General features: G+C 36.2%; 1 protein-coding gene across 6 annotated transcripts in view; it reads left to right on the top strand.

The window, feature by feature from the left end:
- The window catches only part of CNOT4 (CCR4-NOT transcription complex subunit 4), a 140417-nt gene that overhangs the window by 108303 nt on the left and 5358 nt on the right, over window positions 1-26756 (top strand). For 2 of the 6 annotated variants that reach the window (XM_059171940.1, XM_059171939.1), the window contains exon 11: window positions 4548-7848. The exons of the other annotated variants lie outside the window; for them this stretch is intronic. In XM_059171940.1, the coding sequence (XP_059027923.1) occupies window positions 4548-4648 (101 nt within the window). In that variant the 3' untranslated portion in view covers window positions 4649-7848. Of the gene's footprint in view, window positions 1-4547; window positions 7849-26756 lie in introns of those variants that run through there. 6 annotated transcript variants of the gene reach the window in all.

The following is a 26756-nucleotide window of genomic DNA, read 5'->3' as shown; positions in this document are numbered from 1 at the left end:
TCTACTTTTGGCAGTTACTTATTTTGACTGATAACACATGCGCAAACACACACACAAAAACTGTGCTATATGTTAATAAAATACTTAATATTTGAGAACTCTGATTATTAATGTTTCACAGACATATGTGTATACTTTCTGTGAAAAAGCTTTTGTTCAAGGAGAGCTACTTTCCCTTTTGGTCTGTCATGTTTTTATTTCTGGGGAAAACATTAGGTTCCTCGTAAGTGATGCCAGACTACTTCTGGTTTTGTACTGCTACCCTTGAAGGTTTCAGAACTTTGGGGTTTTAAGGTCCCATATGACATTTATTAGATTGAGTGACTTCTATATCTACAGGAATTCTTCTTATTAATAGCTTTTTAAAAAGTTTACTTAATTTGGATTTTAGAGATGACTGGTAAAAGGGAGAATTTGTCTCTCTCCTGATTTTCTGAAGTAGGATGGAATAGTCCCTACTCTGTTAACATAATTAAAATAAATAAAATTTATTGTTATCCCTTGTCATGGCCTTTAAGATATGGCATGGCACAGTCTTAACTGTAATCATGTTACCAGCAAGTCGTTTGTTCTCTTGTGTTTAGCAAGGTTGATAGGTGAATTCGAAGAGATCCATCAGAGTTCTTTGGCTCTGTTCTCTTTGTGACCAACCACATTTCATTTTCAAGACAAATAGATGGGTTAAGAGAATATGGTTTGTGGCTTTTGATATAGTGAATTTAACAGGTGATACAGTGAAGTTAATTTACATAAGCATGTTACACCAATGTAGCTGTTTGTATATTAGTGGGACTCATGATATTTGTTCATTTGATTATGGTAGTTAGTAGGTAATTCAGAGTGACACGTTTCAGTCTTCTCATTCTATGTGATATTCACTTGTGAAACACTTAAGTACTCAGTTCCTGATACTGCTTTTTTTTTCTTCCATTCAAGACAGTATATTAGAGTGTGATTTTGTTTTGTTTTGCTTTAATCATTTAGAAACGTGGCATTTTAATGACTGGTAGTGCATCTCATAACTCATTATAACATTAAGAGTTTAAGTTCCCCTAAATATCCTAAACATTTAAAAATAAAATAATAAACCAATTACAATATTTGGGTTCCTGTTTGCCCAGCAATGAACTAGGCCATGTGGGTAATATAAAAGAACTATAAGATATGGGTACTATTTCCAGGTATTTTGCAGTGTAGTTGAAGAAATAAATTTAATATTATGTATGAGAGTGGTAACTATATGGTAACTGGAATCTAAGAGCCTATAATTATTGGGGAGGCTTCACTGAAGAAGTAGGAATTGATCTGTACTATGGTATCTTGGATTTGGGTTAGTGGGGAAAAGAGAAAGACCTTTATACTAATGGGAACTCCTGAGTTAAGGGGTGGAGGCAGGAATTAGTATGTCATTTCATTAAGAAGCAATGGAACTGCCTTCAGTAATGGGAAGTGCTTCATGTATTGTATAAATAGGACGGACGAGAACATGGGGAGCTCTGACAGTGAGGCAACACAGTGTGGACTTGATATTATAGGAAGAAGGGTGCCTTTGTGGGACTTCAGTTCTTAGTTGTCTTCATTGTATACTTTTATTTGACTTATTACATGACTGTCTTCAGTAAGTTATCTGTTCTTCTGATTTCACAGTTACCATATTTTCCATTAGCACAGAAAGAATAATTTTAACCCAAATATTTCAAGTCAGTATATATTGTGAGAGTGCCACAGCAGTAATGAATAATTACTGATTTGTGAGTGTAGTTGTCCAGATGTTAGTCATTTGAAATCTTCATCTAAACTAGATACTTTATGAAAAAAATGTGGCATTAAATTGTGGTCTTACCTTTGTGGGTTTTCCTTTTAACATATACTCAACTGTAGAGCCTAAAATACTTTTTTTTCCCAGAAATTCTAAGAATGAAGTCACCAACTTGTAGGTTCTGAATCATTGTCATATTTTGTGGGAGGTTGGGAGAGTTTGTTATTTCAGATTTTCAGTTTTTGACTCTGCATACTTGTTTGGTATTTAAATGGTGACTTATGATTAAACTTTATTATTAGATCATTTTTAAATCTCTGATGACAAGAGAAATTGTAGTTTAATGCAACAAAATATTTAAAATTGTTATTAAGAGTTACACAGAATACTCTCATGTCCTATAAATATTTGGCAAATATTTCAGGAAGATGAATGTGCTAAACCTCAAAACAGAATAATTACATATTTGTAGCTGGATCATTTAGGATTTTCAGTAACAATTAGAAATGACAGAAAGTAAAATTCTAGAAAACTATGTTCATTTTAACTGTGTCTGATTTGAAGCAATTTAATACCTAAGCAATATCTGCTTCCCCCACCCCTAGTTGTAAATCAGTTGTACTTGAGTTGAACCCTTCAAATAGGTTCAACTTTGTATCCTGAAATGAATATCATGGTATCTTAACCAGGGTAGCTGTTGGTGAAGTGCTTCAAAATGGAGAGTACCTTCTATTTCTATGATACCTGCCACTATAAGATATGCTTAGACAGTATTCAACACTGGAAAAGGCATGTATATTTATTTATTCTTTAGCTATGTAGAGCAAAACACAGTAGGGTCCCTGGCCTTTAGGAGCAAATACTCAGGTGTCAGTCACCTGTATATCCTACAGATACCATGTCTGTATTTATTATATATTTGTATTTAAATTTTTAGTTTTGGTTTGTTTCAGTTAAATTATTAAAAATTGGTATGTCTGAAACCTATCATGGGAAGGACAGTTGCCAGAGGCTTGACAGAAATGCGGCTTCCATTTCTTACGCCTACATGAAAACTTTTTTTGTTTGTTTAAAATTAGTTATTTTCTTAATTAGGTAAAATCCTTTTAGCAGCATTTTCTTGGCTGCTCATCCAGTTTGCTAAGCCTGGAAGGATTTTTGAAATAAATATTCTTGGGGGAAAACTTTGATTAGTGGACAATTATAGTAGGTCCATTCAGATCTTTTTTGTTATTGGAACCATGTGCTTTTGTTTAAGAAGTAACTTTTCATAAAAAAGTGACTTATCTTGTTCAACTAGTTCTTTTAGAAAAAGCAAAGCTGTGTTTCAGAAAGTTAAATAATTTATTAAAGGTCAAACATTCAATTAGTAGTAGAATTAGGACAAGGATCCAGATTCCACATTCAAACTGAAGTGTTTTTCCAGTACGATGTTGTTCACCTTCACAAATGAAGATCACTGGCATGTACTTTAACTTGGCTTTCTTCCCATAGTAATTGATTGTTGCTCTCACACACTTTCAGGTCCCTTTTCATCAACAGTAACTATTGATGAGACAATTGGCCCAGCTCAGGGATATGGCCTATAACTTACAAAGTAGAATGAAGTTTATTGACTTGATAAAAATTAATCTCTTGCGTAGTCCTTATCAGTACCATGTTCTCACCAAGAACTGTAGTCTAGAATTTCCTCTACACAACTTTCTTGCTATGTACTTGGAGTTTATAGAATTTTGGCCAATTTACTGAAAAATTAGGAAATAACCTGTTCTAAAGGCTGAGAGTCTTCCTTCATTGTGTTAGTTAAATCTGTCAGTTAAATATTTCCAAATGTAATTTTTCAGATTTGTTTTTCAAAGAACTCTCTGCCAAGATGTTTTTTATTCTATGATGCTAAAAATTATTTGGAAAACAAATAATATTAAGTCTCAGTCTATTAAGCATTGTTGGTTTAAGATATTCTTAGAGAAATACTTGAAACTGTTTAGGATTGGATTTTTTTCATGTTTTTGTTCATTCAAATTTTACTTATAAGAGGACATTTTTCTTTAAATTTTATTACCGAATTAGCTATTTTAACAGTGACTTGATTGGATTTTGAGTCATATGTGAAACAAGTCACTTGTAGTCCAGTAATTATCAATTATAATTAGGAGAACTGATCTCATTTCGTGTATTTCTCTGACCTAGAAGTAGTCATCTCGCTTTCAGTCAATTGGATCGTTGTACCATTAGCATTTATTCTTTTCTAATTCCTTCAGAGTACACAGTGAATTATCAGATGCTGTGTGGTAATTTGCTGAATTGATATTTATATCTTTTTGTTTATTTTTTATGGACATAATTTCTGCCTTTAAAACATGAATTTGTCATTTTTCCTTTTAAAAAACATATTTTCACATCTGTGAACTTCTTTTTAATTTTTTTCACAAAATACTATTAACTGTTAGTATCTGAATTTAAAAGGGGTCCAATTGGCTTGGAAAAGAATGGCTTTCCTGGTCTCTCTCTTTTTTTTCTTTTTGTCTATTTATAATCCTAAATCTATTATATTTGTTCTTATATCTGACATAGTATTAAATTGAAGGGTGTGTTTATAGTGTAACTACTTTCTAGGTACTTGATAAGTTTATATTTTAAAATTCATGTCTTGTTTCACACCCAGATTCCAGCCATTTAAGCATGTATTTTATATATGTATCAGTATTCCAAATATTGAAATCATTTTTAAAGGGACTGTTAACAAATCTAGTCACCCATAACTAGACCATGACTGACTTTTCCACAGGGGAAGAAGAGGTGAAGGTTTCGACCATGCCACTGTCAGCCTCTTCCCATTCATTACAACAAGGACAGCAGCCTACAAGTCTCCACACTACTGTGGCCTGACAACAGAACTGAGAGGAGAGGATTAGACTCTGGGGTGCTTGCATGGGCAACCGGATTTTTGCATGATTCCTTTCTGATTTCGCATTTAATGTATACACCCAAAAGAGCCAATATAAACGTTCCTCATGCCTACAACTAGTGTGTTACCTCATAGTTGCTAAAGTATTTCTTCATTAGGCCTTCAACACGATTTATTAGCATAATAATTTTGGCATTGTTTCTCATGAGTGATACTATTTTTAACTCACACAAATAAACTTGTAGTACTAATTAAGATCCCAGATGAGATTAGCTAGAATTGTTCTTATTTTGGCTCTATTACTGAAATTATGCAAAGATAATGGTAGTTCCTTGTTTTCTGATTTGTGAAAAAAAATGGTAATATCCTAATATACTCATGAAAAAATTGAAAATTAAGATAATGTCTATTGCATTTCTTTGAATACTTGAGAAGAAAGAAAACATATAAAACAATTGGTGGTGTTGTTTAATGCTCAGAAGGATGTTGTCAGCAATTATTTTTAGTTGTATGGATTTATAGCCTATATTAATGCATTACATGTTTAGAAACTGTTTTTGTTGTCTCTCATTTGCACATTTGCACTTTCTTTTTGAATGGTTGTTAATTATATTTAGAAGGTTAATTATTATAGACTAAATGCAATATCTCTTTTCTAATGCACTGCCTAGTATACCAGGAAATGCCTCAGAAACAGAATTTCAACTTACAGTTGATTTATCAGAAACTTGAATATGGGGTAAACATTGTATGTGAGAAGCAACCATAGTAGTGTAACACTTTTATGGAATGAACGGTAGTTCTGTGAGATACCTGTTTGGAAACGTCATTGTTTAAAAATTGAAATGTGATAATAAAGCTATATTACAAGTACCTGGCCAGAATGAGACTAAGGTGGAGGAGAAGAGATTGGGGATCCTCTAAAATTAGGCCATGTAAGTTGTTGTAGGTAATTTTGATCACAGAAGATAGTGAAGTACTTTATTAGGGCATGATATACAGTGATGTTTTTGGATAATACACAGTTTTTTCAAAAATAGTTTTAAAGCTGATAAACTGAATGGAGTTCTGAGCAGTGGACAAAAGCTGATTCAGAAAAACATGACCATATTCTGCCTGATTAAATATCTGGGAAGAATGGGGAAAGTCAGATCTCTTCTTGACGTTTTCAAAAAACAATTACGATAAAAGATATGCCTTTATTTGTTAAAAATATTAAAAGAGTAATGTGAATACCAAAAAAGGAATCCTAAGGATTTTAAAATAATAATTATTTAAAAAACACATTAGGAGATGAGATAATATCATGTTGGCATTTTTCAAGATTACCTCTCTATATGAAGTCTGGTTATTTTCTGTTAGGTATAATACAGCAAATGGAATAGCTTTGTCCTCAGGTATAGTGGGTAAACTAAAATCTGTTCTTTGATGTCCTTTGATTTGGTTAACTGAGGTATAGGAACAGGTAATCATCTAGCCATTTAAATATTTTTGTAAGATTCTGCATAAGTGACAATCTCTAATTTCTATTCAAAACTGACTTTAGGGCAGCATTACAAGAAATTTAGAAAATACAAGTAAAACACTGTCGACTTATTAGACAGAAGCCTTTGATCATGGTTTAATTACAGTTTCATTTTTGCTGTAAGAAGCCAAGACATCCACTTAATGTCTTCTGTGGTGCTAGGGTTCCTAGGCTTTGGGCTCCCTGTAGTGAAGCTTACTAATAGATAGCTTTCTCTAGCTATCAGTGCAAGCCTTTCATCACCTGGATCTGCTTACCAAGACAGATGGTTTCTTTACTTTACTTCTTTGTGTTGAGAGAGCGATCCGCCTGTTAAACAAGGCTTCTTTCCTGTGGTCGCTTTCTCTCTCCTTTTTCCTTCCTTGCCAAGGCCAAAAAATTGTCAGGTATTTTATCTATACTTGCTAGAACCCAAAACTCTCTCCCTGCCTACTTCTTTATTCTTCACACTTTTGACACACACCAAACATCAGGAAAATGCATCTTGGGCACTTAGGTTTCAGTTTAATTATTTTCACATTGAAAAGCTAAAGATTATCCTTTAACTTTGTAATTTTGAGCCCTTGTAAGCCTAGAATAATAAGTCTCACCATTTTGCTTACCTAATATTTCGATAGTATAGTTTTTTTAAAAAGTTAAGTCTTGAAATCATGTTGGTAATTAATTATATTAAAGCACAGAAGAAATTACACAACACGTAAAAGAAAGTACCACTTCATATAGCAAGTAAGTTGATGAAGCCAAATGATGGTAAAGAATGAAAAATTCTAAAAAATTTCAGAATAGTTTTTGTTAAATGAATGTCTCATGCACAAGGGAAACTTTTTATGCTTTTACATCCCAACTTTTTAAAAAAGTAACTAGTCTGTTTCTTAAATCAGAAACTGTAAACGCCAGAATTCAGAACCCTTTGGATGGACTAGCGAAGTTTTGTACGTATGTACAGCTGTCCATATTTTTCTGTGGAGAAAATCCATAGCTATTAGATTTATAAAGAGCTTGGTGGTACCCCACCCCACCCCCCACCCCAGGAAGAGAATTTAAAAACTGCTACCCTGAAATGACTTTAGTGCCACTGTAGGAAATAGAGAACTGGAGTGAATGATTTAAGTCATGATGAATGTAAAGTGCCTCTTTTTTTATTTTCTTAAAGATTCCATTAGAAAATATTTTCTGATTAATGATATTTTCCTTTTCATTCTACTGTCACATGTTTTTCCAGGTGGTGCTTTTGTATACTGCCCTTATTACAACAAAATATTAGTCAAATATTTGAGAGCCTATTCTGTATGGTGACCTTTAGTTAGGTCTTGAGGGCTGAATAAAGCGTAGATCCTGTCATTAAGTATAACAGTCTAGTGACAGTTTTATTTCAGGTTGTTTCTGTAGGGTCAGCTCTTAATATATTTTAACAAAAACCGTTGCAGTGGTCTAGACTCATTACTCATTGCTCTGACGGTGGCAACATAGGGTATTAAATATTGATACCTGAAAATTAAAATATGTGATAATTTGGAGGGAGTGATAAAAATCTTAATAGGGAAGACATACATTCACAATTTTGACTTGAGTATCTTAGTCATGTGTTTATGCTCATGTCTCTAACTCTTAGTGTTCTAGGTGTTAAATAGAATTTTCTCTATATATGTTCTTTTATTTTTTTTTTTTTTTTTTTTTTTTTAAAGATTTTATTTATTTATTTGACAGAGAGAAATTACAAGTAAGCAGAGAGGCAGGCAGAGAGAGGAGGAAGCAGGCTCCCTGCTGAGCAGAGAGCCCGATGCGGGACTCGATCCCAGGACCCCGAGATCACGACCTGAGCCGAAGGCAGCGGCTTAACCCACTGAGCCACCCAGGCGCCCTATATATGTTCTTTTAAAGAAAATACTTGAATGCATTGTGTCTGTGCACATTTTTTATTGACATTTTTCCTATTCGTATGGCGTTCCAAGCACCTTCAAGATTGCCAGAGCTCTTTTCTGCTGTGACACACGTCCATAAGGTAGCTACTCCCACAGAGACGTTGGCTTAGAAAGCCAAGAAAAAGGAGGAATGAATTGCAGGTGCATAGAAGTCTTACAAAATGATAACCATTGTGTTATTTATGCATACATTAAAAACTAGAGGATGTTTTATCTTTTTGAGTTACAAGGTTTTTAGACTTTTCTGTTTACTTGATCTTTGAGGTAGTCCCAAATTTGTGTAATTGGCTTAGGGATGGATATCATACAGTTGGAAACACAATAATGTTTTTAAAAAGGTTATCTTATAAAGAGGTGATAACCCAAAACAATGATACGTCTTTTTCTATAAAATATAGACCAAAGTCAGTTATCCAGTGTCAAGCTAGTCCTTCTGCCCTTAGTGCTGTATCTTTCTCCTCTGAGTATTTTTTTAATCTGAGTGAGTACCTACTGCTTGTCTCCTTATGTTGAGTAAATGGCAGTAATATACGCAGGTATTTCCACATGAAATGTCTAGCGAACTAATCAAACGCTATGGTGATACAAAAGTAAAAATAGGAATTAAAGAAGTTAATGTAAGGTGGGGCAGGGAAAGGCTTCATAAAGTATGGGGCTTTTCGATGTCGAAGGATGGCTGATTCAAGGGGAAAATAGAATAAAGAGAACAGACGGAACAAAGAACCAGAGACCGAGATTGGAGTGGTCTCTAGTGATTAGGAGAGAAGGACAGTGAGGAGATGGACTCATTTGAGGTATACATGTCATACAGAAAAGTAGAATAAGTATGCAAAAGCCTTGAAAACTGGGAAGGATAGTTTAATCTTGATATGGATGTGGTCAGTGATAGAGAACTCTAGGTTCTTTGCTGAAGATGTAACTTGATTGTAGCATTTTAAAAAGATTAGTTTGATGATGTGTTTGCTTGAAACTGGGACCACTTCGAAAGAAACTTACAAATTTCCATTATGTATATTGCTGGGCAGTGCAAATAAAATGGCCTGGATTAGAACAGTAATAGTAGGAATAGAGAAGAAATGATGAATTAGAAGCCAGAAAATACGAGATCTAGAAAAAAGCCTAGGTGTCTGGTGACCTTTAAAAATTTAACTTTCATAAAGGTACAGATGGAAACCAGATTTCTAGGATTCATGAGAAAAAGTCAAGGATATGGCTACAGCAACCATTGATTACTTAAGATATTTGGCAACTAAGGGAAAGAGAAAGACAAGACGCTTACCAGATGGGTGGTAGATCTTAGAATGCATTGCTTTAAGGTCGGGTGGGTATTTAAATATTTAAAAGCAGAACTTACAGAGCTATTTGAGAGGAAGAAATGGACAGTGCTAAAGAGAAGGTAGGCTAATCCAGTAGGGTAATGGATTTCTCTAATGCTAGGAGGAGATAAGCTCCGGAGACAAGGTTAAGTTAGGGACTTAGCTTTAGAGAAGAGGGCACTGTTCTTTTCAAGGACACCCAGAAAATCTAGGAAAGAGAAGGTGAAATTAGAGAAAATGAGAACACAGGAAGGGACTCACATCAGTTATTATTGAATGCATATTGTGTGAGAATGGGGGTGAAGAGTGAAGTTGGGACTCAGTAAAGAAAGGTGATTAAATAAACCTGTGAAATAAGCCTAGAAGTACATCAGAAAGAAATTCAAGAATTGCTGAGTGAAGATAAGGATCAAATTAAAAACTTCTAGAGTCCAAATGTATATGGTTTTATATATTTCTCTGGTTCTGCACAAAACATCAAGGGTAGACAAAGCAAATATTGAGAGTTTGGTTAGAAGGTGAAAAAGAAAGGGATACAAAAATATGCAGGAAGACAACATTGAAATACCTAATCTGTGGTCAAGAAGAGTCAGTCAGTCCACTAAGGCAGGAAAGAATCAATGGTGTGAGTGTGTTGAAGGGAGTTCAGTGACTTTAGGTTTTGGTGAGGTCACAGAGCAGGAATAGTGTTGTTAAGGGAATGACAGATTAGGAGGCTGTGGTCAGCATGATGACGGTTAGTGCTGAGTGATGAGTGAGAACCAGAGAAAGGATGGCATCTAAATGCCTAACTTCAGGGCTGGAGGTTGGAAAGGCACCTGGCTTTCGTAACCCCTGTGTTTCTTCTCCACTCACTTACCTTCCAGCCATTTCTTGAGAGTAAGAAAGAGAATTATAGAAAGCATGATACTGCTTAGGGAATCCTGGGTCAGGTTTTTTGTAAGTTGAAGACCAAGGAAAACGCCCTGTGGGATGAACGTTCCTGCAGAATGCAGGGGAAGGCTTGGGAAGAGCCAGGGATGAGACTGGACAGGTGTAGGTAAGCCCAGTGAGAGGGGTGGTGGACATGTTACTTATGATGTAGAAGACTTAGAGGCAGTAGGTCTGGTAGTTGAAGAGCCTGTATTACAAGTAGGAGCTAGTTTCTCCCAAGCACACTTGGGAGAACCAGCCCTTCTTATTTAGGTGTACTGGGTCATTCTGCTTTATTTCTATAGCACATTGGAATTAAAAGTAGTAGATTAGTGAAGAGTAGAAGAGAGAGAAATTCAGAATTTTATTATAACATGTTATAAAAATGTTTTGACAGTTTGTCCCCAAAGAGAATGTGTCATGTGAATAGATAGATATAAACCTACAAGTTAATGAACTAATCTATACTTACATTTTATATACTTAGATATGACCTTTAGGGAAAATTGCTGAAGGTAAAGTGAAACAGGGATAAAGATATAGATAAATAAAATTTTTTCTTTATTTAGTTAATAGCAAATATGCCTACTTTGGAAGTACTCTTAGTTTATTGACACTAACATATTTTTATTAGACTTTTTTATTAACATATAATGTATTATTAGCCCCAGGGGTACAGGTCTGTGAATCGTCAGACTTACACACTTGACAGCACTCACCATAGCACATACCCTCCCCAATGGACATTAACACATTTTTAAACTCACTGGACTTGATCCATATGTGTACGATCCATGTATGATATGTCAGCTGACATATCAACTATGATACTTAAAAGTGATAATACTTCAAAGTACAAGTCATTGCTCAAGAATGCTCTTTGTGAAACCATGCTGATGGATCGAAAAGCCACTGCTCCTTCCATCTCCTTTCTGCCCTGTGATTTGCTGCCATGAGTATTATTCTTACCAACCCTATAATGCTGGGCATACCAGCCTTTAATACCGGCTTCCTTAGTCGGGATCTTTTCCCAAGGAATCATTCTTGAGAATCCAGGATTCACAAAGAGAATCTGTTCTATTCCATAATGTTTCAGAGAGTCTGCCCTGGGTTTGAGTTATATGAAAATCTAGTTTATACCTGTTGGGCACCTAGAACTGAAAGAAAGCCTAAGCAATCTAAGCTGCTTCAGAATTGAACTGAAGTACTTAGAAATTCCATGAAACAGCTGGAAGTTGTACTTAAAGAACCAATCCGTTCTCTCCAGGCTCCTTCAGACTGTACTTCCTAAGGCAGCTACTGACTTGACTTCGTTCTTAGGCCACTTCATGTGTGCAATTATTCTGAGGGTTCCTGGAAGTTCCCACCTGACTCAGGAGCGCACTGTGCTTATTGTTGTTCAGGCTCACTATTGTGCTCTCTTAAAAAGCAACACTACGAAAGCTTTCCCCTCCTCCCCGCCTCCATAAAATGTATAAAGCCTCTAGAGCACCTAGTACCTTTTTTTGTTGTTGAATAGAAGGGAAGTTCATGTAACATACAAATAACTAAAGTGTGGTGTAGTCCTGTTTTTTAATTATCTCACTGTTACAATAGCAAAATAAAAAACTCACTCCAGCTGTGAGAATTTGGGCCTATTTTTTGTTGAGGCTGTGTGCATCTGGACTTGGTGTTTTACCTTGTAGGGTGCCATGCTTCTTCACAACAATGTAGTTTAAGATTATGGGTGAAGCAACTTTTATATACTACCCTTTAAAAAAAGGGAGGAAGGCAAGGAGCTGTAGGTAAAAAAGGTTTAGGATACATGTTTTCCTGAGTAGGTAAAAGTGTTTGAAACAACCATCTGAATAGTTTTTGAAATAGCAATAATAGTCTTTCTGTCTTTGTGACATTTGATTAGCATCATGGAAGAAAGGTTTGCTTAGCAGAGATATATACTATAAGTGTAGTGCTCTCCATGGGTGTGAGGGTGAATGTGTGTGCGTGCACGTGTGTTGGTTTATGCTTAGTAATTTTCATTTAAGTCCTCCACTTAACATAGCAGAGGAAAAACCCTCTGGCCACTTTTCTGCGACGTTTCATGTATTTATTCCTGCTATGTTCTGCTTAACTCATATGTTCAGGACAAATGATGCATTTATATATAGTCTGTTTCTAAACTTTTTTTTTTTTTAAAGAAATAAAGACCCTTTGAAACGCAGCAAGGCTTATCTGAACAAATATTTTTGTAGCCTTTTCTCATCAGATTTTAGTCTCACTAGTAGGCATATCCACCCCGTGTCATACTCTTTGGAAAAACCTAAGGGAAGGATAATAAGAAAACTTCTGTCGGAATAAATTTCAGAGCTTTGAAATCTATAACATACTCTAACAGCCTGACTTTTAAAGACCAAGTAATAATGATAATAATAAACATGGCACAGAAGGAATATGATTTGCCCACAATCCCATTCTAACAATATAAAGTTCTCCTTAGCTCTCACCATCTGAATTTGCCTTCCTACATGTAACTCACGGAGAAGGAAACTTGAAGATCCAGAATATATCTCTTCTGTAAACTTTGTTGTATCTTACAGCTTGATTATTGTAGTAGTTCTTGCAAGTCAAGGGCTTTCAACTGTGAATATCAGTGCAAATAATGAAGGCTTTCAAAGTGTCTATCTGCTGATGACTGTTAATACAGATCCTGTAAGTTTTGGAAACTGATATTTAATGTGACCTAGTGATCTTGGAGTAACATTAGTGACAGGTGGAAGAGGATGTAACCTAGCAGGTATTAGTACATAATGTAGACTTAAACTAAATACCAATGTCAGAACTAAATAAAGAATAAAACAGAGGTGGAATTAAATTTGCCCAAGAATTTTCTGCAGTGCCAAAGAGCATTTAAGGACCAGCATGCACGATCACTAGACTGGTGACATCTCTAAAAGAATGAAAAAAATATATATAATAGTAATGGTACCAAGATGTACTACCCTCACACTAAAGCTGTCATCTCAGATTCATCTTGAAGAACTATATGCTACACCATGTAAAACAATAGCATATCTGCTGATAATGTTTCAAAGAAGGAGGTTGTTGTTTTCAGCATAATGAAACAGAGAGAAAGCTCCACAAGGATTTAAAGATGATAATACCATCACCATCTCCAAGAAGAAATGCAGGAAAGCTGACTGCAATCAACTTTTGTAGCCTAGTGCTGTTTCCTTATATGGTGAGATCTTATCCTAAGGACTGTGCTAACATTTACACTCTGTTATCAGTCTTGCATATTGAAATCATATGTATATGGAGCAGAATATAGTGATCTGAAACATTACTGGGATGTTTTTTAAGTATCATCATTTTATATGTTGGCATTTGTGAGAAGACCGATACCCTGAAGCTGCTTATTTTTTCCTTTATTACATCTATCAATTGGGTATCCAGCTAAAGGTAAAGGAGGACCAGTGTTATGACTTCATCAACCAAAGTAGGAAGTTTTATTATTGGCTTTAAGCAGAATGTTGGGCTCCATACCATTGTTCCATTAGAAAAATGAGTTTTAATTGAAACTTATAAATATGGATTACTGATCTATATGCCAAAGCAGGCACCCCCTAATCCCCAATTTAGGGTAAGATTTGCTATCAGATATGTTTCATTTTACTTCTAAACCATTAATTAATGTAACTGTGGTCTTCCCCAGACCCAGATAGGTATAACAAATCTTGAGTTTTAGTGTAGTCAGTGCTGTTACGTGTAAACTCCCAAGACCTCACCTGTATTTTAAGTAATACTTGATTGGAATAAGCCTATTACTAATATAAGCAAAGGTCTCATAATCTCCAAATACACACATATATCCCTGCATTTTATAAACACACTTTCAGGTTTTAATTCTTAACCACCATGAGTCATCCTAATACCTTGTGTTTACTTCTCTGTGTGTTTTTTTTTTCCCTTTCTTTGGATAGAGAAGAAAATCATCTTTCCCCATATAACTTTTCATAGCTAGAGAGGAGTTCTCTGCTAGATAACGTGCACTCCCTGTGTGATTCCCCTACACCATCCCTGACAGGCCTGGATTTCCCTTTTCAGAGAAGCAGCTCTCCCTCTCAGGCTGTGGAGTGTTTATTTGAGGTTCTGTGATCATTTACTTCCCAGTTACCTCCCCAGTCACCAGTCTGCCATCTTTCAGCTTATTTCCAAACTGGCATTTAGTTTTAGGTGACCTTTTTTTTCCCTTCTCTCTTAAAACAGCACATTTAAACAGTAAGTACACTTTGAGTTTTGAAGTAGATTAACAACCACTGCAACTCTTAAATGTTGAATTGATAAAGATTTTTGACATGGTAAGCTGGTATTATCCCCTTTCCCCAACTTCTGATTTATTTAGTTTAGCTCTTTTAAAAATTATTTAATATTCTAGACAATATGACTAAAATTCAGTGTTTTAGAAATATGTATAATTTTTAATAGAATTAATTTTTTTCCACTGACATGTTAATTCTAGTTCGGTGTAAAGCTCCAGGATATGGTGAAATAAGAATTGTTGTTTCTAATTTGAATTTGAGAATGTATTCATTCACCTGGTGTTCTTTCCTTCTTTCCTTCCTGCCTGCCTTCTCAGTAGGGCCCAACATTGATTAAGAATTGGTTCTGTCAAGAATATCTTTGGCAGTCCTTTTCAAATCCAACTTTAATAAATCATAGCTAAGGATGAACACTTAAATAAATGTGTATTTTAAGTGATTTTTAAACTAAGGCCGCTTAGTGGACTGGTGGTGAGCATTTAAGTCTTTGAATTCATCAAGGTTCTTTTTGAAATGCTAATCTCTACAGGAGTATTATCTTTTGTAGGTCTGGAAAGGATGCATTCTTGTTAGGACTAATTCTTTTTAAATTGAGACATCATTTGAGAATTGGAAGCAGAAAAGTTTATTTATTTTCCCTAGTATGTGAATAAGTAGTATAGAGAAAGAAACAAGCAAATAGTCTTATTTTTTTTAATCAGACATTTCATATAGCTAAAATAGCTAAATTTCACAATATACATGCTTGTTTTGAAAATCAAACATTTATTTGTAAAAGAATCCCAAACTATAACAAATATATCTCTTTGGTTTGTAACTAGTACAAGGAGAAAGAGCTCCTAAAGATATGTGCTTGCTTTGTCTGTTGGGTTGGAAATGTTTACCACCATATACATCACCATGATTATACCCATGTCTGTTTGATTTAGTTTTAGTATAAGATAATGAGAAAACTCTTTCATTTCCTGAAATTTTTTTTTTCTGAAATTGAGAAATAAAGCAAATTATTGTTTTAATGTCTGAAATGGTATTTTCTAAGAATGAAGCTCATAGCTGGGTTATGAAGAATTTGTCAATTAAAGTCATATTTCAGAACATGGATAATTTTAGTCTTTTGGGGGAATTTTTCTGACTTTGATTTAAATCCATAAGATAAGAGCCATCTTTCAGAAAAAGATGAGACTGATCTTCAATGTTAAAATAAAAGTAAGCTGTTTAATTAAATGAAGTAAAAAACTGGGTTTGGTGTTTTTTAATAACTTTAAAAATTTGGAAATCTTTTAATTTAGAAAATTGTGAACTTCAGAAATCTTAGGAATTTCAGTAGACACATAACTGTACAAGGATTTGCTGGATAGGTAGCAAAATACGTTGGTTATGAATACAAGCTTGAAGAGGAACTTATACTCCATAAAAGCATTTTATTGGCACTGAACAGTCAAAAGCTATCACTGGCTTTGCTCACAGTGGCCAGCCTCTAGTGAACCACTAAAGACAAAACAACAAACAGAACAGCATCACTTTTAGGAAAGAAGATACAGAGTAGACATTCCGAAAATGTTTGTTCAATGAAATCTGATGGTTGAGAGAGTGATATTGATATCTGATTACTTCTGGAGGCTGCAAAACCTGGGTGTGCTTTGTGTTGCATCTAGACTTCGGAACCACTTATTCAGATTCCTTAGAACATGAGTCACAGCTTTCCTCTTGGTTGTCCTGCGGCTTTCAGTGTTGGCTCCCCTCTCCACTGCGCGATCAGACCTTCTCTTCTGTCTTATCTCCGAACTCTGGAAACCTCAGCTCTTGACATTCACTTATTTCTTCAGTACTATCTCCCCAAAACACTCTCACCATTTTTAGAATGTCACCTAATAATGCTCTTCTTAACCTCTAGTTTCTCATTTGTGATACTCATAAATAAATATGTAAATACATAAATGAATATACGTACATGTGTGTGAATGTGTGTACGTCTTCCCCTAAAACACAGACACACAATTCAGAAAGTCTTTCAAGGGCAACTAGTAATTATAAAAGTTTTTTTTCTTTTTTGGTGAAACCAAAATCTATTTCCCATTTATACTTCTTGTGAAATATGTGAAGGCAGTTACCACTTGTCTAGTAACTTCTAGAGGTTGATGAAGCTTCCTTAGGTCTTCCAGCCATTCTACGGTTAGCATGGATCCTAGTTCTCTCTACATGCCTAGTCTAGTTCTCCTCTACATGTATTTTGATTGGACAGTGAATGCTTTTCTTAAAATATAAAGCTCACACTTTAATAATCCTGATGTGGTCAGAAAATAGATCTATTTTTCATTAAAACTGTTCTTATTCTGTATATTTATAAATTCCTTTACAGTTTACAGAGTCCTTTTATAAAACCATCCTATGGGGTAGATATTACCCCCATTTTGTAAGTGACTGAGGCTCAGAGTGGTATCACTTGAGGTTTGCCCATTGTCCTACAATAGCTAATGTAGACATTGCATATCTGTTTACCTGGTCTTAATGTTACCATTTTACAAATTCCATTACCCATTTGTCATATTAAAAAGCCTGTTGAGTAATACCACTAGACCCCTTTTTCACATGTATTACTGGTTAGATTTCTTTCATACTGTACTTTCCTAATACATTAAAAAAAATCTGAATATATATACCTCTTCATGCTTCAATTTGATGAGGTTAGGGTATACTGTTTGTGTATCACATCTTACAAGTTTGTCTTATGAAAGAGCTATGTGATTGTAAAGAGATAGATAAATGTAAAGAGATAGATAAAGAGATAGATAAACATTATTAACATTTGTGTGAAGAGTTCAATGATTTTTAATTGAGTAGCTGTAATTTTAATTACGGATTCTGTCATCTCTAGAGTTGGCTTCCGCTTGCATATTTAAATTAACTTTGTAGGTTTTGCTGAGCTTGATAAAAATTACGGAGTCAAAGATAAAGGAAGCAGTATCACAGAAACTTACTCATTTTTGTAATTTTATTTAAATTCCAGTAAACTTACAGTGTGATATTCATTTCAGGTGTGTAATGTAGTGATTCATCACTTCCATACATCACCCAGTCCTCATCACAAGTGCACTCCTTAGTCCCCGTCACCCATTTAACTCATCTCGCCAGCCCATCTCTCTTCTATTGGTGACCATCAGTTTGTTCTCTAAAGTTAGGAGTCTGTTTCTTGTTTAGTCTCTTTCTTTTTTCCTTTTGCTCATTTGTTTTGCTTCTTAAATTCCACATATCAGTGAAATCATATGGTATTTGTCTTTGACTTATTTCACTTAGCATAACGTTCTAGCTCCATCCATGTCTTTGCAAATGGCAAGATTTTATTATACTTATACCACGTCTTCTTTACCCATTTGTCATTCAGTGGACGCTTAGGCTGCTTCCATATCTTGGCTGTTGTAGATAATGCTGCTATATATCCTTTGGGTAAATACTCAGCAGTGTGACTGCTAGATGGTAGGGTAGTTCTATTTTTAACTTTTTGAGGAAACTTGATACTGTTTTCCACAGTCGCTGTACCAGTTTGCATTCCCCTAACAGTGCAGGAGTTTCCTTTTTCTCCACCTCTTCGCCAACACCTGTTGTTTCTTTTTGTGTTTTTGATTTTAGCCATTCTGACAGATGTGAAGTGGTATCTGATTAACATTTCCCTGATGATGAGTGATGTTAAGCTTCTTCTGTTGGCCATCTGTATGTCTTCTTTAGAAAAATGTCTGTTCATGTCTTCTGCCCATTTTTTAATTGGGTTATTTGGTTTTTGGTTGTTGAGTTTCGTAAGTTCCCTATGAATTTTGGTTAATAATCCTTCATAATGTCTGTTACTTGCAAATATCTTCTCCCATTCTGTAGCTTGCCTTTTTGTTTTGTTGATTACTTCCTTTGCTGTGCAGAAGCTTTTTATTTTGATGTAGTCCCAACAGTTTATTTTTGCTTTTATTTCCGTTGCCTCAGGAGTTATATCGAGAAGGAAGTTGCTATGGCTGATATCAAAGAAGTTACTGCCTGTGCTCTCTTCTAGGATTTTTATGGATTCAGGTTTCAGAGGTCTTTAATCCATTTTGAATTTATTTGTGTGTTTGGTATAAGAATGTGGCCCAGTTTCATCTTTTGTTTGTTGCTGTCCAGTTTTCCCAACACCATTTGAATAGATGGTCTTTTTTCCATTGGCTATTCTTTCCAGCTTTGTCAAAGATTAATTAACCAGGGGCGCCTGGGTGGCTCAGTGGGTTAAAGCCTCTGCCTTCGGCTCAGGTCATGGTCCCAGGGTCCTGGGATCGAGCCCCACATTGGGCGCTCTGCTCAGCAGGGAGCCTGCTTCTTCCTCACTGTCTGCCTGCTTCTCTACCTGCTTGTGATCTCTGTCTGTCAAATAACATCTTTAAAAAAAAAAAGATTAATTAACCATATAATGTTGGGTTCATTCCTGGGTTTTCTATTCTGTTCTATTGATGTGTGTGTCCATTTTTGTGCCAGTACCATACTTTGTGGTTACTGTAGCTTTGTAATTATAACCTGAAGTCAGAATTGTGACACCTCCAGCTTTGCTCTCCTTTTTCAGGATTGCTTTGGCTATTCGGGGTCTTCTGTGGTTCCATACAAATTTTAAGAGTGTTTGTTCTAGCTCTGAGAAAAATGCTGTTGGTATTTTGATAGGGATCAAATTAAATATGTAGATTGCTTTGGGTAATATAGACATTTTAACAATATTTGTTTTTCTAGTCTATGAACATGGAATATCTTTGCATTTCTTTATTTCATCTTCAGTTTCTTTTCATTAGTGTTTCATAGTTTTCAGAGTATAGATTTTTTTCACTCTTTGGTTAGGTTTATCCCTAGATATCTTACCAGTTTTGGTGCAGTTGTAAATGAGTATCACAGAAACTTTTAAGCTGACACATAGTACCTTAAATTCCGTAAAAATTCATCTAAACACTGCTGTTACCCAATGCTACACTTTACATCCTATTCCAAAAGATTACCATCAGACTTAACAGAACCTGCTCAATTGAAGATATAGTATACTTAGGATATCCCAGAAAGCCCATCCAGAGAATAAATTATTTTGATATGTCTGTTTCTTTGTAGAAATACATTTTGGCTCTCATTGATCACTCTTTTCCATTTGTTTTATGGAGCTGATGTGTCAGTGGGATAGGCAAGTAGCTGGTTTCAAAGTCTTGAATTTGGGCAGGCAGCAGAGGAAAGGAAAGGACTGTGATGTAAAGAAAAAGGACATTTCCAGTGGATAACAATTGTCAAGAGAAGCTTCATGACTACCTGTTCCACTTCAGTATTAAATTTAACTTCCTGTGTAATTCAAATGGAAGGGAGCTAAGATTCTAGACAAAACGCTGCATATTATTTTCCATGAAAAATGCCCCAGATGCAAGCAATAGAGCCAGCAGTCCTTGCTAAGCCTGTCACTCATTTCTGAAGAAATCATCTAGCTCCTAATCCATTTCAGATTTTCCCAAGAACTAATTACAAGCGTGTAGCTTCTAGAGTCTGCCATTTTCTCCTTTTCCAGCACTTATCTTAAAAGTGGTTTTGTGATCACATCTGCAAGGATTCATTCCCTGAAATAGAGTTCATTTTGCACCTAAAGATTTCAAACTCATTTAAATTGAGTGGATGTTCTTTTACTGTCTTTGCACCTTTACTGACAGCTCTCTCCACATTGCTTCCTCTGTCCATTCTGGTTTGAGGATCATGCTCTTTTTATAAAGAAGATGGAAGAAAGTCAAATGAAGACGGAACTGCATAGGCCTGCCTTCTCTTGGGGCTTAGCATTATGACACCAGGCTGCCCAGTGGCTTTTCTAAATTTTCTCCTATTCCAAACTTAGCTTTTTCTTGCCTTCAACATTGTCCACAAGCTTCAGATCAATATGTGTTCTGATTTTAGTCCTCAAGGATTATGACACTCTTACAGGTAGGTTTGTGTTTTTTTTTTTAACCTCCATCCATCTTTTCTAAATGTTCTTTCTTTAGATTTCTCCCCAGTTTCTTTTCTTTGTTAAGAATCATTTATTCTTGCGTAATTAGAAGTCATAGTTTAGCATCTTCTGTGGTCTATGAATCACTGTCTCCTATAACTATGGGACCACCCTGAATCATAGTTTTGTTATTGTTGATGAGTTTTTTTTTTTACACCTTTTTTGGAAAGCTGTTTTTCTCCAAAAATCTGGAAATAGATGTTCAGGGCTCTTTGTTTAGGAAACATTATATACCTGTTGAGATCCAGGTTTGGGAACTGTTCACAATACATGAAGAGGATTAAATCAAGGTCCCTTTTCCTGGAGGAGCTCATAGTCTAGTAGACAAAAGCTAACACATAAACAAGTATTTGTAATGCACTGTGGTAATTGCAGAAATAGCCAGGATACCTGCCATCCAAGGGCTCCAATCTAAGTCATTCCCATTTCTTGCTTCTGTAAATCCTAAAATTATGCCACAAACTCTTAGGCTTCTGTTATGTTTGCAACAGCCAAACAGTTCTTTTTTGGTCAGAAGTCCAGGATAAAAGTTTCCCTTCTTGTTTCCACCTTGGGGAAGGGAGATGTCAGCAAGTCACTTTTGCTAGGGTTATCTTCTTCTAGCGGATTCAGACCTCAGAGATTTAGGGTGGCTGAAAACCCCCATGTCTGTGTACTTTTGTTGTTTGTCATGGTGAAACCATATTCTGGTGACTTCTATATGCTCCCATGGATAATAAGCGCCCCCCCACCCCCAGTTGTCTTTGGGTCACCTCACAGTGCTTTGTTCATAGTGCTCAGTTTTGTGTTCACTGGAATGCTTTCCTTTGCACTTCCAATTTCGGATTTTGTAGATGTCTTTTATTTGATTTTTGCACCTCGCGTCCTTTAGCTCTGTTGCTTCTGTATTCTGGTTCAGGTTCCATCTATTCAAGTCTGTAATGCTTCTGAGATGTACTTATCTTTCACATTAACTTTTCAGTGTACTTTTCCCTCACAGTCTATATAGCTTTATATATAGACATCTTTTCATAAGTATTTTTCCATTTTTAAAAAACAGATTCTGCTTCCTTAGATCCTTCATAAGACAGACATCTGGATGTTTTTCTGGTTCTCATTGGATGATCTGTTTCTCCCCTAAAACAGACTTGTAGGAACATTCTAGAAGAAAAAGGTACATATGCAAACAAAACAAAACAAAACTATATTTTGAAATACTTCTGCCATATTTTAGATCAGCTACCTCTGCTACTCTCTTTTCTGTATGGAATGCCCATGTCCTCTTCAATATCAGCTTCTCGAGTTACCACTTAAACTGCAGGCAGAATGGCAGAACAGTTCATTTTCTTCTTTATGCCCAAAGGACTTTGTTCATACCAGAAGAGCATTTAGTATCACTCAAGCATTCCTTATTTAATTTTGGTGCATTGGATTTTAAAAAAGTGTACACACATCTCAAACACTATTGAAAACATTATCATTATAGTGGCTCTTTTCCCTCCGTTTGCATGCAGACAAGCCTTTTGGCACCCTCAAACATAGCTGATTCCTGCTTCCAGAAAGATTTTTGTGTCTTTGGAAAGAACGATTTGACTCATAGCATTATACAAATATGAATTAAATAGGCTTTTTAGGGGAAAGTGATTTTTCAGGTCTTCTCAAGCTGGATCTTTGATTCAGTAGATATCTTGAGGCACAAGATACACCCGCACGGGCCTTGCAGTAGAGTTTGAGAGATGTGAGTAAGGGTGAGCAGCAAACTTAGTGGGGTCATAGCAGTTTGCTGCCCAGTGGGTATGGTTTGGGCCACAAGTACTGTTCTAGAATGATCTGAGTGGAAAAGAAAAGACTTCAACTTTTGGAATATTGAATAAAAATTAATTAGAAGAAATCAGGAAAGCATTCTAGAGAGGGGGGAATAAAAGCACGAAGTTAAGGCAGAGTCCAGGAAGCCCAGGCCATATTTAGCTGACCCTCATGGCCTCTCTTTTCCTGTTTATGTCAGTTCAACCTTATATTAGTAAAGACAAATTTTGGTTGTTTTTTGTTACTACTTTTTTTCAAGTTCTTCTCACAACTTTTTTTTTTTTTTTTTTCCACTTGGGTTCTTAGGGTTTTTAACTTAGTTTAATTTCTATTTTCAAATCTATTAAGTCCTAAACATTTTGGGTCCCAGTAAATCTGCTCTGTAGTACTGGCCTGTCTTGATTTATAATAAGCATAATCCTAGAAATTTGAGTGTCATTTCTTTTTGTTTTAAGTAGAATAACATTTTTTAATAAACCTGAAGGAATTTGTTCACAAGACATTTTTCCAGCAAATTTTAGTTTATAAATTGAAATTATTTCTGAGGCTAACCTAAAAAGTACAGCATGCCAATACGATAAAGCTTGCTTTTGAGTTCTGGTAGGAGAAATTTTGTATGCTCTTTAAAGTTTGGTTTAACATCTAAGGACAAACATAATTCATTTATATTTGAGTTGCTTAGAGATATGTTGTTGAAGTTTGGAGAAGGTTTAGGATTTCTTAAAATCCTGTGCTGTTGGAAATGCACTCCATCCAAAACTGACAGGAAATCGTATATATAACAGCATGAGGTGGGGTAGGGGAGATGCTATAGAGAGGGGTACAGACTGAGACAGGATGACTGTCCTAAAAATGCACAAATATTTGAGAGTCTTAACTGGCAAGAAGTAACCATAATGGGAACTAAATTTCAAACGCACAGCGGCTCATACCAAGAAAGATTTGTTTCACTAAGTAACCTAGCCACTGGAGGGAGCCTTTGACTTTGAACTATCCAGGACAGTGGTAAAGGCAAGGAAGATAAAAGCTTTTGGAAAACAAGATCAGGTTGCCAACTGAAACTTTGAGGAGTAACCATTAGACAAGGCTTAGAAACTGAGGAGCAGAATAAACTCTTCTAGACATATTTGGGACTACTGCCCAGTTGGGAAGGGTTTGAGCACTGATAGAAATTTAACTTGAAACTCAAGAGGCCTCTGTCCTAGGGACTGCAGATAAGAATGGAGTGGCCTACAGCTGAACATGTGGGCCCGTCGTACCTAGCAAACATGAAAGTAGAGAAATTGGTGGTTTATGAATTTAGCTGTATCTGGTCCGTTTAGTTAATAAGGCCTATGTGTTTGTCACTAAAAGACCTTGCAGAGATGGTGCCAAAAAGTAGGTAGAGAAGGGCATCCAAGAGGAGACAGAAAAGCCTGACTGGATGGTACAGATTGTGTTAGAGGAAGCAAATACTTGGGATGGCCTTTTGTTTTCAGGGTCCCCTTATGTGCGATTTACCTCCCGATGTTGTCATTACACACAAGTCTGGCTTCACACTGAGCAGCAGGTACTGTTTTCCATGGCCCCGTGGTCTGTGGCACAGATGAGAGCAGGATGGAGGAGGCTGTGCTGTCCCAGGGCCCGTCCCGCAGCTTCACCCCCAGGGGCTCCTGAGATGGTTTTGCAGTCTGAAACCAATTTGCAAATCACTCTTTCAGGGGAAGCTTTTATGCAGACTGGAAAAACCCATTCGCTTGTCACCAGTGACAACTTACAAAGAGCAGGTTTTCCCACAATTTTGCTATCATCAGTAGCAAAGTTTTGCATTTCATAATGATGAACACATCGCAGTTCATCTGAGGAACAGAAAGGAGAGAAATCCACTTAGCTGCTGTAATGCTGTGTGTTCTTGTGTAAGCCGTTCATCTGCTCCTGCTTTAGGATTTTTCTGTCAAAGATCTGATGTCAGAATACAGCTTAATTTTATCTTCTAATACAGTTGACCCTTAAACAATGCAGGAGTTCGAGGCACAGAAAAGATATATTTAATATAAATAATTGAAATACATTTCATAGTGCTGTACTGGAAAATATCCACATGGAAATGAACCTGTGCAGTTCAAGCCCATGTTGTGTCAGGGTCAACTGTGGAGCGAGCCATTGCTTAGAAAACGTGTCTTCCTCTATACATCCTACTTAGTAGTTGGACTAGCCTAGTGTTGTGGGCGTTTGAGGCTCAGGGTGTCCGTGGAGTAAGTAAAACCACTCTGTGAATGAATGATTGCTCCTGTCCTTTTACCCCCCATTCCCAGACATTTCCACATGTCTGCCTCCCTGGCATCTCGTTTTACGAAACTCTACTAAACTTTTCATTTATCAATCACATGCAAGCCGGTGGCATTTCCTCTGTTGCTCATTCAGACTTCAGTTGATGAACTTCTCCTATATTTACTTTGTCTTACTGTCTCAATTTTAAACTCCTTGAGAACAGGAGACAGAGTTGAAGTTGTTCCCTTGGTACACTGTACGCCTTCAGTAAATAGTTGCTTTGACTTTGATTTTGGCAGTTTTTATACATACATTTAAAAATTTTTGTTGTTACTAAAAAACAAATTTGTCAACTTGCTTCCTGTGCTGTGACCAACGTGTTATAGACAGGCTATTCGGTAAAGGGCAAGCTGGCCGAATTTTAGACATAATTTCTTCCCTGTGGTGTTCTGATCCAGGGAAACTGAAAGTGTACTGATGATTCTTACCCAGCGGCAAATATGAATGTGATATCTGGCACCTTTGAAGGTATTTTGAATTTCATGTCTTTGAGTTCTATGCTGAAAAATAAAGCTACTACAAACAACTTGGCCTGCTTTCCTGCCCTCAAATTATTTAGACCCGAAAATAGTATTTTGTTGTAGATATCTGAAAATTATAAATTAAAATTGGGGTTTTTTTTAGCATTATAAAACATTTAAACATTATTTGCAATCCTTTAAAAATATACAGTTCTGGGATGCCTGGGTGGCTCAGTCAGTTAAGCCACTGCTTCCAGCTCATGTCATGATCCCAGGATCCTGGGATTAAGCCCCAAATCGGGCTCCCTGCTCAGTGAGGAGTCTGTTTTTCCTTCTGCCCCTCCTGCTGCTTGTCCTCTCTCTCCTCCTCTCTCTCTGTCAAATAAATAAAGTCTTAAGGAAAAAATACTCAGCTCTTCCTGAATATATTATGCTACAAATAATTAAATACTTTAAAAATCGAAATCGTTTCATGTCTAACATAAAATATGTTTGGTAACTTGATTTTCATTGTGCTTTGCTTGTGGAAAGTTTAAGGAGATTTCCTATATCTTATTTGTCTTTGCAGTATTTTGGTAGTAGCAAGGCTTATATTTGAATCAACTACATAGTCCCTCTGTGAAGATGCTGAGTGTTACCCCTACATTCCCTAGGAGAAGACTGTACGGAGCCAGTTTCTGGCAAGTGAGGGGTCCTCTGCCTTGGCCTTTTGGAAAGTTTAGTGTCTATTCAGTATTGAATACTGATAAAAAACAATTATTAGGTGCTCATCAAATAATAAATGGACTCCAGATTGCTTTTCTCTTCTCTCTTTTTATCCCTACAAGAGACGAAAGCAGATGTTACTCCTACTTACGAAATAGGGCCCTGGGATATTGAGAGACTTACTTAGATACCTTAGATTGTAATAATTACCAGTGTAGAGCTAACTTATACAGTCCATCTGCAATTTTCAGCCCAGTATTTTTTCCATTAGGCCCACTGACTTGTACATTCTGAATTGCACCCCAGTATGAAGTCCTGTATCAAGAAAGGGAAATGAAGTTGCATCAAGTTGAGTCCAGTGATCAAAGTTCTGGTACTATCTTAAGGGGAAATACATATTTGAGTGGGATTTTTCAGAGCCCTAGATACAAAAAAAAAAAACGGACTTCCTTTGTGTTAGTGGTTCTCAGCGAGAAATCATTTTGGCTCCCTCAGCAGTCACTTGGCAATGTCTGGAGACATTTTTGATTGTCAGAACTGGGGTTTGTGAGCTCCTGGCATCTGGTGGGTGGAGGCCAGAGATGCTACCAGACATCCTGTAATGCATAGAGCAACCACCCCCCCACCCAGAGCAATGAATTATGTAGTCCAAAATCCTCGGTAGTGTTGAGGTTAATAACCCATGCTGTTGGGTATTACAAGGATTGGACTACCAGAAGCCCTTGTTGCCAGAACAAATTTGAGTCAGAGGCAATGGGGGAAGGGGAGGTAAAGAAGGTGATTTCGAGTATGGCTGGACTGAGAGAGCTGTTTTGATGGAGGTAGGCTTTAGTTAATTTCAC

This window comes from Mustela lutreola, chromosome 4, assembly GCF_030435805.1.
Source record: "Mustela lutreola isolate mMusLut2 chromosome 4, mMusLut2.pri, whole genome shotgun sequence".
In the NCBI taxonomy this organism is placed as follows: Eukaryota; Metazoa; Chordata; class Mammalia; order Carnivora; family Mustelidae; genus Mustela; species Mustela lutreola.
The sequence above is the reverse complement of the archived record's forward strand: the minus strand, read 5'-3'. Positions and strand labels throughout refer to the sequence as shown.